This window comes from Pongo abelii, chromosome 3 (genome assembly GCF_028885655.2).
Source record: "Pongo abelii isolate AG06213 chromosome 3, NHGRI_mPonAbe1-v2.0_pri, whole genome shotgun sequence".
Classification (NCBI taxonomy): Eukaryota; Metazoa; Chordata; class Mammalia; order Primates; family Hominidae; genus Pongo; species Pongo abelii.
Window position 1 is genome coordinate 49,614,473 of NC_071988.2, and position 18,345 is coordinate 49,632,817.

General features: G+C 35.6%; 1 protein-coding gene across 5 annotated transcripts in view; it reads left to right on the plus strand.

Moving 5' to 3' along the window:
• CENPC (centromere protein C) overlaps positions 1-18,345 on the plus strand; it is a 121,631-nt gene that overhangs the window by 48,556 nt on the left and 54,730 nt on the right. For 3 of the 5 annotated variants that reach the window (XM_009239962.4, XM_054553907.2, XM_054553906.2), the window contains exons 13-17: positions 1,761-1,814; positions 3,006-3,110; positions 3,996-4,124; positions 4,718-4,813; positions 6,916-7,070. In XM_009239962.4, coding sequence (XP_009238237.3) covers positions 1,761-1,814; positions 3,006-3,110; positions 3,996-4,124; positions 4,718-4,813; positions 6,916-7,070 — 539 coding nt within the window. Of the gene's footprint in view, positions 1-1,760; positions 1,815-3,005; positions 3,111-3,995; positions 4,243-4,717; positions 4,814-6,915; positions 7,071-9,569; positions 10,103-18,345 lie in introns of those variants that run through there. The other 2 variants (XM_054553909.2, XR_008524488.2) reach the window with 2 other exon arrangements.

The window sequence follows — 18,345 nt, forward strand, 5'->3', positions numbered from 1 at the left end:
CAGGAGAATTTCCAACAGAGATGAGACCTCTACTTGTTCTAGGAGAGACTGCGTAGGAAATTGGATTTTTGGGGGTGGGGATGGGGTGGGGGGTACACAGATTTATTGAGCTAGACTTCACATACCATATAATTAATCCACTTATAGTGTACAAATCAATGATGTGTAGTCATTGACACAATCGTTGTTAGAACCTTTTCATAACCCCCAAAAAGAAACCCCTTTACCCTTTAGTAGCCGACTTTCATTTCCTTTCCCTGGGCCTACCCAATTACTAATCTACTTCTGATGTCTAGGGATTTGCCTGTTTCTGACAGGGAAATTAGATGTTATGATCACTGAAGTTTCTTCCAAACCAGCAATTTTATAAAATATCTAATTCAATCATTCTTAATAATTTTTGTTTGTTTGTTTGTTTTCATGGACTCATTTGAGAATATGATAAAAGCTCAGACCCACTTTTTAGGGGAAAAAAGGTATATATTTCATACAAAATTGTATTTGCAGTTTTAGGTGGCTCATGGACATTGTGTCCCAGTTGTATATTGCTGCATAACTAACCACCCCAAAACTTAAAGGCTTAATACAATGATTGATTTATCTTTCATGGTTCTATGAATTGACTTGGCTTAGTTGGGTAATTGCCACTTGAGGACACTCATGAATTTATAGTTAAATGCAAGCTGCTGGGGCTGGAGTCATCTGAAAGTTCAAATGGGTTGGACATTCGAGGTAACTTCCTCACTTATATATTTGGACCCAGCTAGAAGAGCTGGGACATTGAGGTTGGCCAAGCCTCTCTTTTCCTCCATGTGGCTTTTCCATGTGGCCACATTAGGTTTCCTCACACCATGGCAGTCTTGTGTTAATCTTCATATTGTTGCCGTCTTCCCCTAGAGTGAGATCCCAAGACTTCTAGATGGAACCTGTAGATTGTATTAGGACTTAGTCTTTTAAGCCCCAGAACATCATTTCTGTTGCATACTATTAGTTAAGCAAGTCACTAACTCCAGCAGAGATTGGGGGAGAAGGGAACGAGACTCTGCTTCTTGATACAGAACATGTGTGCATAGAAAGGGAAGGAAGGGATGACAGCCATGTTTAGGTGCTAGTTACCAAAGTTGAGAACCCCTGAGCTTATTGGCACACTGCTAAATTCAGTACACTTACACTATTTTAGAACTTTAAAGAGAAAGTAACAGATAGTTCATAAATAACATATTAATTATCCATTATCAGGCCCTACATTTTTATCCACAAGTGCCTTATTTCATCTTTCCATGAGCAATAGAAAATTTGTTGGTTTTTTTGTTTGTTTGTTTGTTTTTAACTGTTACACTCTTTAGAATAAAAACCAGGGGTGTCCAAGGGAGCGAATACAGTCATGAGTTCTTAGTTTCTGTTTCTGGTTGGTCCAATAAAACCCCTTCCTCGTCCCTCTTTTCCACTTGTCGCCAGAGGCAGAAACTAAAAAGCATGGTTTCAGGCTGCTAAAGGCCTAAAACAAAACAAAACAGAACAACCACAAAATAAGGTGGATTGGACAAACTTGCAATGTATTCATTGTAGCAAAGTCTAGAGAAATAGTTCTTTTCCTTAGTTTTTATAGTTGAGCAATGAAAAGCAAAAGGAGTAATAAAATATATTATCAGGTCAAACTTTATTTAAAATACTCATACTGAAATTGACCAGGAAACACATTTTAATTTAACATGGAATTAGCAGTCGTTTCTTACGATATTATCTTTTGCATTTTGTAGATGACTCAAAACAATCTAAAGTGATACCAAAGAACAGAATCCATCACAAACTAGGTAAGACTATTTTTCTTTTTTAATATTTTCATTGAGAAAAATACCTTTATTAAGTTTCTGTTTCTAAATATAACTTATTTTTTCTTAAGCAGGAGAAATACGATTATGTGGATTAATTGGCAGATAAATTAAAATTATGCACTTAGTTTTTATGAATTTCATAGTAAGTCACCACAAGCCACTGAGTTAGTCTATTGTCCATTTATAAATCTTATTGCCCATTTATAAATCCTATTGCCCTCTCACTTTTTGCCCCATAGTAGGGGGCATGATCTTCCCTTAGCTATGAAGCTAGGGTGGAGAATTTTATCAAAGAAACTGTAACTACCAGGTAGATGGCTTCCTTGACAGCATCTCCTTCCACTTTAATCCAGTTGCCTCCTAAACAAAGCAGTAGCTAGGGTAGTAAGTAGACAAAGCTGAGAACTGTGGAACCCATGGAGAGACCCATGTAAAGATTAACAATCCACCGTTCCCAAAGAGATATTTGCCAGTCAAGATACATGATAGTTCCCACCTTTCTGTGATGTTGGGTGGCTTTCCATGTTTCTCCCTTTATTTGAGGCTGTGAATGCTCTTTCACTCATACTCAGAGATTACCAATAGGAGTGAAGCTTTCTCTCATTGCCTTACTCAAGAACTTAGATCTTGTTAGTATTTTGTGGGCCTATGTGATGAGAGACTGCTATACCTCTCAATACTTAATGCTTGTCTTGGGGTGAAATGATGAATCAGGAGTAGGGAAAGGGAAATAAAAATGTTCCTGAGCAGGGCTTCAGTATTTACAGAGGGGAACATTGAGCATTATGCCTAAGAGCAGTAGGCAACTTCTCGTTAGCTTCAGCGTAGCTTTAGCAAACAAAAAATAGGTAAGAACATGGGAATTTGAAGATAAGCCAACAAACTCAATTTAGTATATAGAACTTTGCATTGTTCAGATAAGATGAGTGGACATTTAACATTGTCAACACTGAGTATTATTAAATTTTTAAGTATTTACCAATTTGGTAGCCTGTTTTTCCATTGGCATTTCTTTGTTAGCATAAATATATGTTTTTTCTAGTCTTTTGTCTAGAAAAATATTCATGTTCTAAAAAATAAAGCATTCGTGTTCTAAAAGACAGTCTTTCCACTGCTAAGTACCATCAACTAAAAACCATGTATACACTTTTGTCTGACATCTTTTTATAGTATTGCCCTCCAACACACCAAATGTTCGCAGGACCAAGAGAACACGTTTGAAACCTTTGGAGTACTGGCGAGGAGAGCGAATAGATTATCAAGGAAGGCCATCAGGTAAAACTTATTTATGTTTTAATGTCTGTCAATAAAAAATTTGTTTACTACGTGCCAGACACTGCACTACATGTTTATATACATTACCTTACTTAATCATCACCCCCCCAAATTTTGATAATAGGATTTAAATTCATTTTTGTCTGATTAATGTAGAGATGCTGATATTTTCTCTTTGGTAGCTGAATGTTGTTATTCCTGTATCATCTGACAAGATTTCCAATTGCATAAAATAAAGCATTAGATTAGAACGTGAGAAAATTGTAACTGGTAAAGGTAAAGTAGTTTTCATTATTTTTCCTATTAACCATTTTCCATTTTCTCATAGTTTTCTACAAAGTAGTGTAGGGTGGGCAAGAAAGTATAGTGTTAATCTTAGAGTTATTTTCTTTCTTATTTTTGTAGAGATGAGGCCTTGCTATGTTGTCCAGGCTGGTCTCGATCTTATGGGCTCAAGCAGTCCTCCTGCTTTGGCATCTCAAAAGTGCTGAGATTACAGGTGTGAGCCATTGTGCCTGGCCATATTTCTTTCTTTGATGGATATGTCTAAGTCAAAGGACTAAACTCGTGGATTTCTATAAATAGTTCATTGCTAGCCCCCCTCCTTTTTTTTTTTTTAAAGCCTCTGCTGATGACTGTTGATTTCAGGGGAGCAATAGGACCATCTAATCATGTTTCATCATCTAATCCTGTTTTATCAGCCTCTGATTTAGGGTGGTAGAGACATAATGAAATTGGTTGCTATTTGTGTTATTTTAACTATTAGCTGCAGACATATATATTCTTTGGTACTTTGAAAGGACATGTGCCGTATTAAATTTAAGGAGTTTTGTTTCAAGATTTTCTCTTTCCCATGTATATTTTACTTTTTTTGTTAAATTTCAGGAGGATTTGTGATTAGTGGAATACTATCTCCAGACACAATATCGTCTAAAAGGAAGGCAAAAGAAAATATTGGAAAAGTCGACAAAAAATCTAATAAGAAAAGGATCTGTCTTGATAACGATGAAAGAAGTATGAACTTATTTCTGAAAGTAACTTTTAGATTTTATTTTAAATAGGAGTACTTTGAGAAGAAGCTCTTTGCAAAATATGAAATTTACTTCCAAAAACTTCAGAAATAATACCATAGGTAAAATTCATTTTTTAATGTCTACTTTCTTCCAAATGGAAAGTAAGCTAATTTTATTCTTAAAAAATTATTAATAGCATATTATAAATTTCTTCATGAGTAAATTTCCCAGTCAGATGAAACCCACCATTCCTATGCCCAAACTATGGTTAACATAGACATTTCTAAAGTGTTTTATATACCTCTATCTCACTTAGAGATTATGCAAAACATCACTTAATACCTTGATGATGCAAGAGTTTACATGTTAAGGCTTACAGAAAATAGGAAGTTTAGGGTGTTTGCTTTTATATTAAATCACTATGGGTTTTTAAGTTTGAATTTTTGTTTATCAGAGTGATTTATAAATAGGAAGAGACTTTTATGCGTTTGACAGTTTTATAACTTCTCTATAGCTGTATTTTGTACTGAACTTTTTGGGATTGAGAATAATTTTAAGTAAGTAGTTTGTATTTCAATGGTATTTCTTTTGCAGAGACTAACTTGATGGTAAATCTAGGTATACCTCTTGGAGATCCTTTGCAGCCAACGAGGGTAAAGGACCCAGAAACAAGAGAGATTATTCTCATGGGTAAGATCAGGGATGATACTGAAAATACTTAATTAAACAACTTGTAAGAAAATATTGCTTGCTTGATGATTGGCCTGTCTACTTTCCCTTTCTCTCCCCAATTCTATCAGTGCTAAAGTCCAGAAGAGAGTCTAATTCCAATGAGCAGCCTATGTGAAGAGGGGGAATATTGATGTCAGACAGCTCCAGGGGACACTTAACACCCTGGACTTGTCCTCTTTGGCACAAGTGCTACAATCAGGAATGTCTTCTCCCCCAACAGAGTCTAGGCCTTCTTTGACCAGGAGGACACATGGGAACAGAGGCTGTTTATGGGGAACTGTAGACAGATAGTTGGCAGACTTAAGGATACTTTTATCATGAAGCCAGGCAGGGATTGTGGGTAGGGCACAGACAAACTTCTGGGCCTACAGATGGCAGTAATGTTACCTGGGATATGAATCCTTTGTGAGGATGACTAGCAAGGGCATCAGTCAGTTGTACAAATGCCAGGTTTAACCTTAAAGCTGGTGCTGCAAAGTCCTGGAAGCCTCCTGCTGTATTGGATTAAATATTTAGTCTCTAGTAGGTCATGTAAGATCCCCAAGGGATGGGCTATAGTGGGATAGGAGTTTATGGATTACGCAACTGTTTAACAACCAGGCTCGCTCTGTCTCTCTCTCTCTCTGTCTCTCTCTGTCTCTCTCTCTCTCTCTCTCTCTCTATATATATATATATATATACAAGAAATATTTAAATATTTTAACAACTGTTAAGACTGTACCGTGGAGTACTAAGGGCTATTTGTCCTATATCAGAGGAGAAGTACGTCAAATCAGAAACGCGGTAATGGTAGCTGGGCATGGTGGTGGGTGCTTGTGGTTCCAGCTGCTTGGGAGGCTTAGACAGGAGAATTGCTTGAGTCTTCGGAGGTGGAGATTGCAGTGAGCTGAGATCATGCCACTGCACTTCAGCCTGGGCGTGCAGAGCCAGACCCTGTCTCAAAAAAAAATAATAATAATAAAACTAATTAGTTAATTTCTAAAAAAAGAAAGGTGGTAATAATGGTACTCCTACTTAAAATTTTGACCATGAAAATAGATTTCATTTAATATCTTAACACCTTAGCAAAGGTATCTCTATATGCAGATTATTTATTTGGTAACAGAGCTTAGTAGTATGGAGTTTTGTTTAGTGTCTTACTCTACCAGGTTATTGTGAGTGTTGTCAAAAGTTCATTTCTTATTTGTTTCTTGAATCTACTATATATATATATTTCTATATATATTTCTATATATATATTTCTATATTTATTTCTATATATATATCTATATATATTTCTATATATTTATATACATATATATTTATATATATGTATATACATATATTTCTATATATATATATATATCTATATTATGTAGTCTGTAGGATCACTAACATTCCCAAATATCCTGGGAAACAGAATCAGACATTGAAGACAGAATAATTTATTAATTATAGATCTGGAAAGGTTTGTTAAGTAATGGAAATTTTTGTAAGTGAGGTAGTAATTTATGAGCAACCATTAGAACTCTGCTGTCTCACAAACTTTACCTAATAAAAATTGTTAGTCAAGCAGGAAAAAAATCTATTGGCATGGTGATGATACATTTGTGGTTTATGTTATACTTTAAAAACAGAGAATTCTTTTTTGTATCTCAGCTAATTTTATTTTCTGTCTCAGTTCCTATAATACTGCCATTCTTATTATTCAGCTGGTACTAACAGTGCTTACTTTTTGCCAGACAATATTTTAAATAGTTTACACATATTAACTCGTTGATATTCATAGCAGCTCATTAACATCGAATAGATGAAATTATTATTATTTCATTTTACTGAAAAGGAAATTGAGGCACAGTGAGAGAGAGCTTAAGTAACTTGCCTAAGGTCTGCAGCTTTTAAGACAGAGACAGGATTTGACCTCTGGAATTCTAGCTCCAGACTTAATGATCTGAAACAACTCTATCTCTCTAAGGCAGATTTATATCCAGAAATAACTCTTTATTATATATATGTGTGTATGTTATATCATTAACCAATATTGCTGTTGTTTTATATTTGTATTACTGTTTTACTCCTAGATCTTGTAAGGCCACAAGATACATATCAATTTTTTGTTAAGCATGGTGAGTTGAAGGTATATAAGACATTGGATACACCCTTTTTTTCTACTGGGAAATTGATATTAGGACCACAAGAAGAAAAGGGAAAGCAGCATGTTGGCCAGGATATATTGGTGAGTACTTTTTTTAATATATTTATGTTTCGCTCTTGGTAGAACTCTGATTTATTGGATTTTATGAGACATTAAAATGCTGTTTTCTCAGAAATGAAATTCTATTACTACACCACACAGAGAAAGGTTTTTATTTGTTAAATCTGTTTAGAGTCAACCAGCCAACAGTTATTTGACAGTATCTGTTCTCTGCATAGCACTGTATTTTGAGATTCAGAAATTTAAGGAATGTTCTTTACTTAAAAACATCTTAAATATAGGTTTGCAAACAAATCTTTAGAATTTTAGTGCTGGGGGGGATTATAGAGATTAAATCTAATTCCACATTTCTATGATAATGCATTAGAGAAATAGGTTAAAAGACTTCTTCAAAAATCACTTACATCCCAGTTATACTGATTTGATCATTATGCATTGCATACAGGTGTTAAGATGTGACATGAACCATGTAAAATTATTGTATATCAATAAAACGGTAACCTGAGAAAAAAGTAAATAAAAATGAGTGAGATTATTAAAAAACTACTTAACTATTTAGCAGTAGACTCAGGACTAAGAGCTAGTTGCTTCAATAAGTACTAAATAATATACTATTATATGTAACAATATTACTGGCTGAAGTTGTAATGAGATTCAAGGTGAGTCAGTTTCTATCTTCTCCTTCTTTCTCTTTATCTCCTTTCTTCCACCCTCACCCCCATTTAGAGACATACACCTCTGCAACATTGGTCTGTTTTATATGTGAGTATGTGTGTGTGTGTGTGTGTGTGTATGTATAACAGGAATATTTTATATATATATAAAATATTTGTAGTCTGAGTTTGAAAATTGTAGAATATAGAATTTGAAAAGCACAAAATTTTAAGAATATTTAACATTATACCAGCAGTTTAAAAATATAACTAAGGAACATTTTTCAGTATCTGACATGTCAGGAGTCTGAAATTGTGCTACTAAAGTATCACATTCAGAATGATTCTCTTTACTGACAAACTTAAATTCAAAAAGGAGGGAAAAAATGTGAAGACTCTTGAGTTTATATTAACAAAGAAGGGCAAATTTAGGCAAGGCAAGGAAAAGATACATATGAAAGTCAAAGATTATTACTACATCAGTATAGTTAGAATCATGATTTAAAATAATTTAACAATATTCATTAATTCAAACTGAAAATGTTATAGGCCTCCAGTTATTATTATGAGTGAAAATAACACATTTTAAAAGCATAGATGGTCCCTGTATAATAATAAAATAACTAATAATGAGGATAAACATGAATTATCATCACTGAACTAATAGCAGTTACCTATTAAACTGTAATGCTTTTATTATACAAAAGGAAATTTGAGTAATAGATGTTTAAAAGTGTGTAATCTGGCTAATATTCAAAGGAATACACATTTAAATCCAAATGACACTTTATAGTTACTGAGTTAATGGAAATTATTAGAAAAGTATTCATACCCTGTGACCTGTGAATATCATTTCTAGAAATTTTTCCCAGGGAAGTAATTTGAAAGTTCAGAGTGAGGGGTGCTGAACATATGTAGTTATTTATTGAATCATTGATGGTAATTGCAGAATTAGAAACCACTACAATGTGCTACAGGAAGCAAATGGTTATATTTTAATTTTGACTTAGTAATGGGATAAACCACTCTATGATATAATTAACAGTTATACAGAACTTATGTGTTCCAGGCACTGCACTAAGCACATTAAAATTAGTTTGAGCATTTTATTTTGAAGAGCAGCCATATATGAAGACCCTTGGGATAAACGCTTAAGCAAATATGCAAGATAAAAGTTCTTTGTATATAGTGTCTATTTTTCTAACTAGAATTTAAAAATGTAAATAAAATCTTGAAGAGAATACATGTTTTACTCTGTGATTATGTAGTTATTTTAGTTGATTTTATTTCTATATATTACCTTTAACTTTTTATAATGAAAATTAAAGCTGAAGTTTTTTTTAATAAGACTAGTATTTTTACATTTTAAAACATGAAGCACACTTAAAAATATATGCTTTTGAAAAAAATAATAAAGAAGACAAGATGGAGAACCAGCATAGGCCATTAACTCTCTTTCAAACACTACTAGAGAATATTTAAAAGAGAAGAGTAGTAGGTTTATTAAAATCAAACTACAGAAGAATTTACATATTAATTATGAGAGCTGGTTGTAGAACTTCCCAGGAGACAAGAAGGAAATTATAAAGTAGAAAATATTAAAGTTAAATAATGTAGAGAAGAGAGAAAAACATGCCTAAATTCAAATAATAAGAATTTCAGGAGAGAGAAAAAACCCAATGAAAAATGGTTGAGAATATTTTTAAAATTAGACAAATGTTCCAGAGCTAAAAAAACAAAAAGGTGACAGCAACCTACTTAAAAGAACCAGTTCCTTGGAGGAATGCCTGATTCTAGGCCTGAAACTGAGCTTGGAATCAATAGCAAACTACTAATCAGAAACCATTAAGATTGGGTCATGTTTCAGGTTCCAACTTGAAGATGCTACCACTGGCTGGCTAAGGATATGAAACTTGAGTATTAACAAGAATAACTTCAGTAGATTGATATGTATCAATTATATCTAAATCCATGAATTTGTAAGACGACGACGACGACGACGACGACGACGACGACTACTACTACCACTACAACCAAAATTTGTTACTGTTGGAGGATTCTAGGAAGCCAACTCACTTTAACAACTGATTCTGCCTTTTCTATATAAACTGTGCTATTAGGTAATCAAATAATAGATGAGTTTGTTCTTATTAGAATAATATTCCAGCTAATGAGTGAAGAAGGAATGTTGGAGTTAAAATACTACCATTTGCAATCCCTGATAAGCTATTGGGATCTAGGCATCAAGGCTCAGTGGCTGACAGATAACTAAAAAGAATACAACCAGGCATTATGTGCCCCCTGATAGAAAAATACAACACTATCCAAGAAGTAGTCTTGCCAACCCCATGCCTTAAAAAAGAAAAAAAATACAAAAAAAACCCAAAAGCAAATACAAAACCTGAATCTGATCAAGTCTCTAGATTTAACTACCAGTTTACAAGAAATAAAGTGTGGTGAAACCTTTCAAATGATACCTGGGGATATAGTCAGCAAAATCCACCTGCATGAAGATTTTTATGACAAACTGCTTAATGTTTTCAGTAAATTAAATGTAAGAAATAAAAAGAACCAGGTGGAACCTGGGGAATCAGAGTTTCTCAACCATGGCACTAGTAACATTTTTTATTAGATACTTCTTTGTTGTAGTGGGGGCCATCCTGTAGGTAAGGCCCTGTAAGTAGAAGCTTACCTGGCCTCTACTCATTAGATTCCAGTAGCATTGCTGTAGTTGTGACAAAATCAAATATGTCTTCAGAAATTGTCCGTTGTCCCTGAGAGGCAAAATCACCTTGGTTGAGAACCACTAATATTGATTGAGAAATTTAAGAAACAGATCAACCAATCACTGTATGTGGTGCTAACCTGGATCCTGATTCAAAGAAATCCTTGAAGATATGTTTAACTGATCATTGGAAATTTGACTATTAACTAGATATTTGGTATTAAATATTTATTTTTTAGGTGTGATAACAGTATTGTGGTTATGTTTTTTAGAAGCACTTGATCTTTCAGTACATACTGAAATATTTGCAGATGAATTATGATACTGGGCATTTATTTCAAAATAAGATGGAGTGAGGATAGTAGACTCTGGCTTGGGCAGGTAGTTAGCATTAAGTATTCATGAGAGTTCATTCTATTTTTGTATGTTTCGAAAGCTTTCTTAATGTTTACAGAAATGAGAGGTGTGCTTAGAGAACCAAATTGAATAGATGAGAAAAAAACACTAGAAATATATACTTTTTAGTATTACTTTTTTGTCTTTGTTTAAGGCAAATTATTTTTGGATGTAATAATGTAACGTTTTTTTGTCTTATTAAGTTATAAAAATACCTTTGAAACATTTCAGGGGGCTTTTTTCCGCATTTAGGGAGGCAGTATATCACAGTGATTAGGGAATGAATTCTGTAATCTAAATGCCTGAGTTCAAACTCCCCCCCTTTGCCATTTACATTGTGACCTTGGAAAATTACTTAACCTCTCTGTGCCTCGGTTTCTTCATCCATGAAAAGCTACTAAAGTAGTAACTGTCTCATTAGTGGGCATATACATTAAGTGAATAAGAATAAAGTGCTCATAATACTGCTTGGTATAGAGTACGTGCTATATAAGTGCTAGCTGTTATTGTTATTCTGGTATATTATTATCATTATACAAAGTAGTAATAAAAAATAAGGAGGAGAAATAATTATCTGAGACAAAACATTCTTGATGGAGGTCTTAGTCAGATTGGGCTGCTATAATAAGAATACCATAGACTTTGATCTGTGTCTCTTATAAGGGCAAGTCCCATTCCTGAAGGCTCTGCGCTCAGGACCTAATTACATCCCAAATTCCCCACCTCCTGATCCCATCACATTGGGGGTTAAGATTCCAGAGTGTGAATTTTCAGGGGACACACTAATTTCTAACAATGGCTGAATCTCAAAGTTTGAAGGCCTTATACTGTTTATTTTAGTTGCTCAAAAATCCAGGTCACTGCCAGTGTGTGCTACCTATGTATAAAGTGTGAAATTTGGCATGTTTGAATATGGAAGCCAGCATGATTGAGAGATTTATCCTCTTTTACTTTCTTAGTCTTGATGCTTGTTTAACATATGATTTTGAGGAGAATAGGGATTTAGCTTTTTGCTTTCTTTGATTCTTCAATCAGATTGAGTAGTTTGTTGTCCTAAGCATGTGACCTTTAAAGAGGCATACATAAAGCCTAGGTATGTTTTTAGTGTAGGTGATAATCTTTTTGAGATGGAGTCTCGCTCTGTCACCCAGGCTGGAGTGCAGTGGTGCGATCTCGGCTCACTGCAAGCTCCACCTCCCAGGTTCACGCCATTCTCCTGCCTCAGCCTCCCGAGTAGCTGGGACTACAGGCGCCTGCCACCACGTCCGGCTAATTTTTTGTATTTTTCGTAGAGATGGGGTTTCACTGTGTTAGCCAGGGTGGTCTCGATCTCCTGACCTCGTGATCCGCCCACTTAGGCCTCCCAAAGTGCTGGGATTACAGGCATGAGCCACCGTGCCCAGTGCAGTGATAATCTTTACAGTGTAGGTGATAATTTTTACAGTGGCTCTAGAATTTTCATTAGCCAGTAAACAATAAGGAAAAACAAAATAAGGAAAAACAAAATAAGGAAAAACAAAAGAAATCTCTTCCTGTATTACAATAGTCCCCAACCTTTTTGGCACCAAGGACTGGTTCGTGAAAGACAATTTTTCTTCCACAAAAATTGGTGGTGGCAGTGGGAGTTGGCATTAGATTTTCATAAGGAGCACACAACCTAGATTTCTCACATGCACGTTTCACAATAGGGTTCATGTGCCTGAGAGAATCTAATGCTGCTGCTGATCTAACAGGAGGCAGAGCTCAGGCGGTAACACTCACCGGTGTGCTGCTTACCTCCTGCTGTGTGAGCCCATTCCTAACAGGCCACTGCCAGTAGCGGTCCCTGTCCCGGGGTTTGGGGACATCTGCTGTATTAGTTTTCAGTTGCTGCTCTAACAAATTACATCTATGAGTCACTGAGAAATGGGTCATTAAGCTATTTTGTCTTATGAACATCATAAGATGATATAGCCTACTACGAACCTAGGCTATATAGGATACCCTGTTGCTTCTGTACTTCAAACCTGTACAGCGTGTTTCTGTGCTGAGTACTGTAGACAGTTGTATTTGTGTATCTAAATGTAGAAAAAGTACAATAAAAATATGGCATAAAAGATAAATGTTACCCTTATAGGGCACTTACCATGAATGGAGCTTGCAGGACTGGAAGTGGCCCTGGATGCGTCAGTGAGTGAGTGCTGAGTAAATGTGAAGACCTAGGACATTACTGTACACTCTCGTAGACTTTATAAATGCTGTAGACTTAGGCCACACTAAATTCATAAACAGAATTTTTCTTTCTTCAGTAATAAACCTCATCTAACTCTAGCATTTTCACTTTATATCATTTTTTTGTTGTTGTTGTTGTTAACTTTTGGACTCCTTTGTAATACTTAAAATTCAACCATACAGTTCGGCTGTACAAAAATATTTTATTTCCTTATTCTATAAGTTATTTCTATTTTTTTTTTAACTTTTAAAACTTTTTTGTTAAAAAGTAAGACACAAACAGCACATCACCCTAGGATCATTATCACTGTCTTGCACTACCACATCTTGTCCCACTGTAAGGTCTTTGGGAACAATAACACACATGGAGCTGTCATCTCCTATAATAACATTGCTTTCTTCTGAAATGCTTCCTGAGGGACCTGCCTGAGACTGTTTCACAGTTAACTTTTTTTTTTTTTTTTTTTTTGTATAAGTGGTAAGAGTACACTCTAAGGTAATGGATAAAAGTATAGTAAATACATAAGCCAGTGGCATAGTTGTTTATCATCATTACCAAGTGTTTTGTACTACACAAAATTGTGTTATACTTTATTTTTTATTTCAGTAGGTTTTGGAGAACAAGTAATGTTTGGTTACATAGATAATTTCTTTTTTTTTTTTCTTTCATTGAGATAGAGTCTCCCACTGTCCCCAGGCTGAAGTGGCATGATATCAGCCCACTGCAGCCTCTGCCTCCCGGCTTCAAGCAATTCTCGTGCCTCAGCCTCTCAAGTAGCTGGGATTACAGGATGTATTAGTCCTTTCTCATACTCCTATAAAGAACTGCCCAAGACTGGGTAATTTTTAAAGGAAAGAGGTTTAATTGACTCACAGTTCTGTGGGGCTGGGGGTGCCTCAGGAAACTTACAATTATGGCAGAAGGGGAAGCAAACGTCTTTTTTCACGTGGTGGCAGCAAGGAGAATTGCCAAGTGAGGGGTAAAAGCCCCTTATAAAACCATCAGATCTTGTGAGAATTCACTCTCATGAGAACAGCATGAGGGTAACTGCCCCCATGATTCAACTACCTCCCACTGGGTCCCTCCCATGACATGTGGGGATTATGGCAACTACAATTCAATGTGACATTTGGGTGGGGAGACAAAGCCAAACTATATTACAAGAGATTATTTATTTAGTGGTGATTTCTGAGATTTTGGTGCACCTATCACCTGAACAGTGTACACTGTACCCACCGTGTAGTCTTTTATCCCTCTCCTCCTCCCACCCTTCCCCCTGAGTCCTCAAAGTCCATTGTATCATTCTTATGCCTTTGCATCCTCATAGCTTAGCTCCTAGCTCCCACTTACAAGTGAGAATATATGTTTGGTTTTCCATTCCTGGGTTACTTTGTTAGAATGATGGTCTCCAACTCCATGCAGGTTGCTGCAAATGCCATCCATTATTTCATTCCTTTTTATGGTTGAGTACTATTCCATGGTACCATGTATACCACATTATATGTTTGTTGATTAATAGGCGTTTGGGTTGGTTCCATATTTTTGCAGTTGCACATTATGCTGCTATAAATGTACGTGTGCAAGTGTCTTTTTCATACAATGACTCACTTTTCTTCTGAGTAGGTACCCAGTAGTGGGATTGCTGGATCAAATGGTAGATCTACTTTTAGCTCTACTAAGGTTTTCCATAGTGGTTGTACTAGTTTACATTCCCACCAGTAGTGTAAAATTGTTCCCTTTTCACTGCATCCGGGCCAACATCTACTATTTTTTTATTATGGCCATTCTTGCAGGAATGAGGTGGTATCTCATTGTGGTTTTGATTTGCATTTTCCTGATCACTAGTTATTGTTGAGCATTTTTTTGTATGCTTCTTGGCCATTTGTATATCTTCTTTTGAGAATTGTCTATTCATGTCCTTAGCCCACTTTTTGATGAGATTGTTTGGTTTTATCTTGCTGATTTGTTTGAGTTCCATGTAGTTTCTGGATATTATTCCATTGTTGGACGGACAGTTTGTGAATATTTTCTTTCACTCTGTGGGTTGTCTGTTTACTCTGCCGTTGCCTGTTTACTCTGCCAATTATTTTTTTGGCTGTGCAGAAGCTTTTTAGTTTAATTAGGTCCCATCTATTTTGTTTTTGTTGTGTTTGCTTTTGGATTCTTGGTCATGAAGTCTTTGCCTAAGCCAATGTCTGGAAGGGTTTTTCTGATGTTATCTTCTAGAATTTTCATGGCTTCAGGTCTTAGTTTCAAGTCTTTGATCCATCTTGAGTTGATTTTGGTGTAAGGTGGCAGATGAGGATCCAATTTTATTTTTCTACTTGTGCCTTACTGATTATCCCAGCACCATTTGTTGAATAGGGTGTCCCTTCCCTACTTAGTGTTTTTGTTTGCTTTGTTGAAGATCAGTTGGCTGTAAATATTTGGCTTTACTTCTGGGCTCTCTATTCAGTTCCATGGTCTATGTGCCTATTTTCATTTCAGTACTGTGCTGTCTTGGTAACTATATCTTTATAGTATAGTTTGAAGTCAGGTAATGTGATGCCTCCAGATTTGTTCTTTTTGCTGAGTCTTCCCTTTGGCTATGCAGGCTCTTTTTTGGTTCCATAATGAATTTTAGGATTGCTTTTTCTAGTTCTGTGAAGAATGATAATGGTATTTTGATGGGAATTGCATTGAATTTGTAGATTGCTTTTGGCAGTATGTCATTTTCACAATACTGGTTCTACCCATCCATGAGCATGGGATGTGTTTTCATTTGTTTATGTCGTCTATGATTTCTCACTTCTTTGGTTAGGTATATTCCAAATTATTATTATTATTTGCAGCTATTGTAAAAGGAGTTGAGTTCTTGATTTGTTTCTCAGCTTGGTCGCTGCTGGTGTATAGCAGAGCTATGGATTTGTGTACGTTGATTTTGTATCCTGAAAGTTTACTGAATTCACTTATCAGATCTAGGAACTTTTTGGATGAGTCTAGGGTTTTCTAGGTATATGATCATATCATTGGCAAACAGCAACAGTTTGACTTCCTCTTTTCTCGTTTGGATACCCTTTATTTCTTTCTTTTGTCCAATTGCTCTGGCCAGGACTTCCAGTACTATGTTGAATAGAAGTGGTGGAAGTGGGCATCCTTGTCCTGTTTCAGTTCTCAGGAGAAACTTTTCAACTTTTCCCTGTTCAGTATGATGCTGGCTGTAGGTTTGTCATAAATGGCTTTTATTACCTTGAGTTATGCTCCTTCTATGCCGATTTTGCTGAGGGTTTTAATCATAAAGCAGTTCCGGATTTTGGCAAATGCTTTTTCTGCATCTGTTGAGCTGATCATGTGATTTTTGGTTTTAATTCTGTTTATGTGGTATATCACATTTATTGACTTGCGTATTGACTTCTCTCTGTCTTTTGGAATCATTTCAGTTGGATTGGTACCAATTCTTCTTTGAATGTCTGATAGAATTCAGCTGTGAATCCATCCATCTGGTCCTGGACTTTTTTGTTGTTGTTGACAATTGTTTTATTACCCTTTCAATCTTGCTGCTTATTATTGGTCTATTTAGAGTTTCTATTTCTTCTTGGTTTAATCTAAGAAGGTTGTGTATTTCCAGGAATTTATCTCTCTCTTCTGATAGATGAATTGAATGTCTGATAGAATTCAGCTGTGAATCCATGTGGTCCTGGAATTTTTTTTTTTTCTTTTTCTTTTCTTTCTTTTTGAGACGGGGTTTTGCTCTGTTGCCCAGGCTAGAGTGCAGTGGCACGATTTCCGCTACTGTAACCTCCACCTCCCAGCTTCAAGTGATTCTCCTGCTTCAGCCTCCCAAGTAGCTGAGATTACAGGCATGCGCCACCAAGCCTGGCTAATTTTGTATTTTTAGTAGAGACGGGGTTTTGCCATGTTGGCCAGGCTGGTTTTGAACCCCTGACCTCAGGCAATCCACCTGCCTCAGCCTCCTGAAGTGTTGGGATTACAGGTGTCAGCCACTATACCCGGCCTGGACTTTTTGTTGTTGTTGACAATTCTTTTATTACCATTTCAATCTCATTGCTTGTTATTGGTCTTTTCAGAGTTTCTATTTCTTCCTGGTTTAATCTAGGGAGTTGTATATTTCCAGGAATTTATCTGTCTCATCTGGGTCTGGTTTGTATACATAAAGGTGTTCATACGAGCCTTGAATGATCTTTTGTCTTTCTGTGGTATCAGTTGTAATATCTCCCATTTTGTTTCTAATTGAGTTTATTTGGATCTTCTGTCTTCTTTGTTAACCTCACTAATGGTCTATCAATTTTGATTATATTTTCATTTAGTTCTACCAAATGGCCTGATCTTCATCTGCTGGGTTTAGGTTTTGTTTGTTTTTATTTCTCTAGCTCCTTGAGGTGTGACCTTAGATTGTGTATTTGTGTTCTTTCAGACTTTTTGATGGAGGCATTTAATGCTATTAACTTTCCTGTTAGCACTGCTTTTGCTGTATCTTAGAGGTTTTGATAGGTTGTGTCACTATTATTGTTCAGTCCAAAGAATTTTTCAATTTTCATCTTTATTTCATTGTTGACCCAACAATCATTCAGGAGCAGATTATTTAATTTCCATCTATTTGCTTGGTTTTGAGGGTTCATTTTGGAGTTGACTTCCAATTTTATTCGACTGTGGTCTGAGAGAGTACTTGATATAATTTTGGTTTTCTTAAATTTATTGAGACTTAATTTGTGGCCTGTCATACAGTCTATCTTGGAGAGTGTTCCATGAGCTGATGAATAGAATGTATATTCTGCAGTTTTTGGGTAGAATGTTCTGTAAATATCTATTAAGTCCATTTGTTCCAGTGTATAGTTTAAATCCATTGTTTCTTTGTTGACTTTCTGTCTTGATGACCTGTTTACTGCTGTCAGTGGGGTATTAAAGACGCTCACTAAGTGTGTTGCCATCTATCTAATTTCTTAGGCCTAGTAGTAATTGTCTTATAAATTTGGGAGCTCAGGTGTTAGGTGCATATATATTTAGGATTGTGATATTTTCCTGTTGGACTAGTCCATTTCTTATTATATAATGGCCTTCTTTGTCTTTTTAACTGTTGTTGCTTTAAAGTCTGTTTTGTCTGATATAAGAATAGCTATTCCTGCTCTCTTTTGGTATCCATTTGCATGGAATATCTTTTACCACTACTTTACCTTAAGCTTATGTGAATCCTTATGTATTAAGTGAGTCTTTTGAGGACAGCAGGTACTTTGTTGGTGAATGCTTATGCATTCTGCCATTCTGTATCTTTTAAGTGGAGCATTGAAGTCATTTATATTCAATGTTAGTATT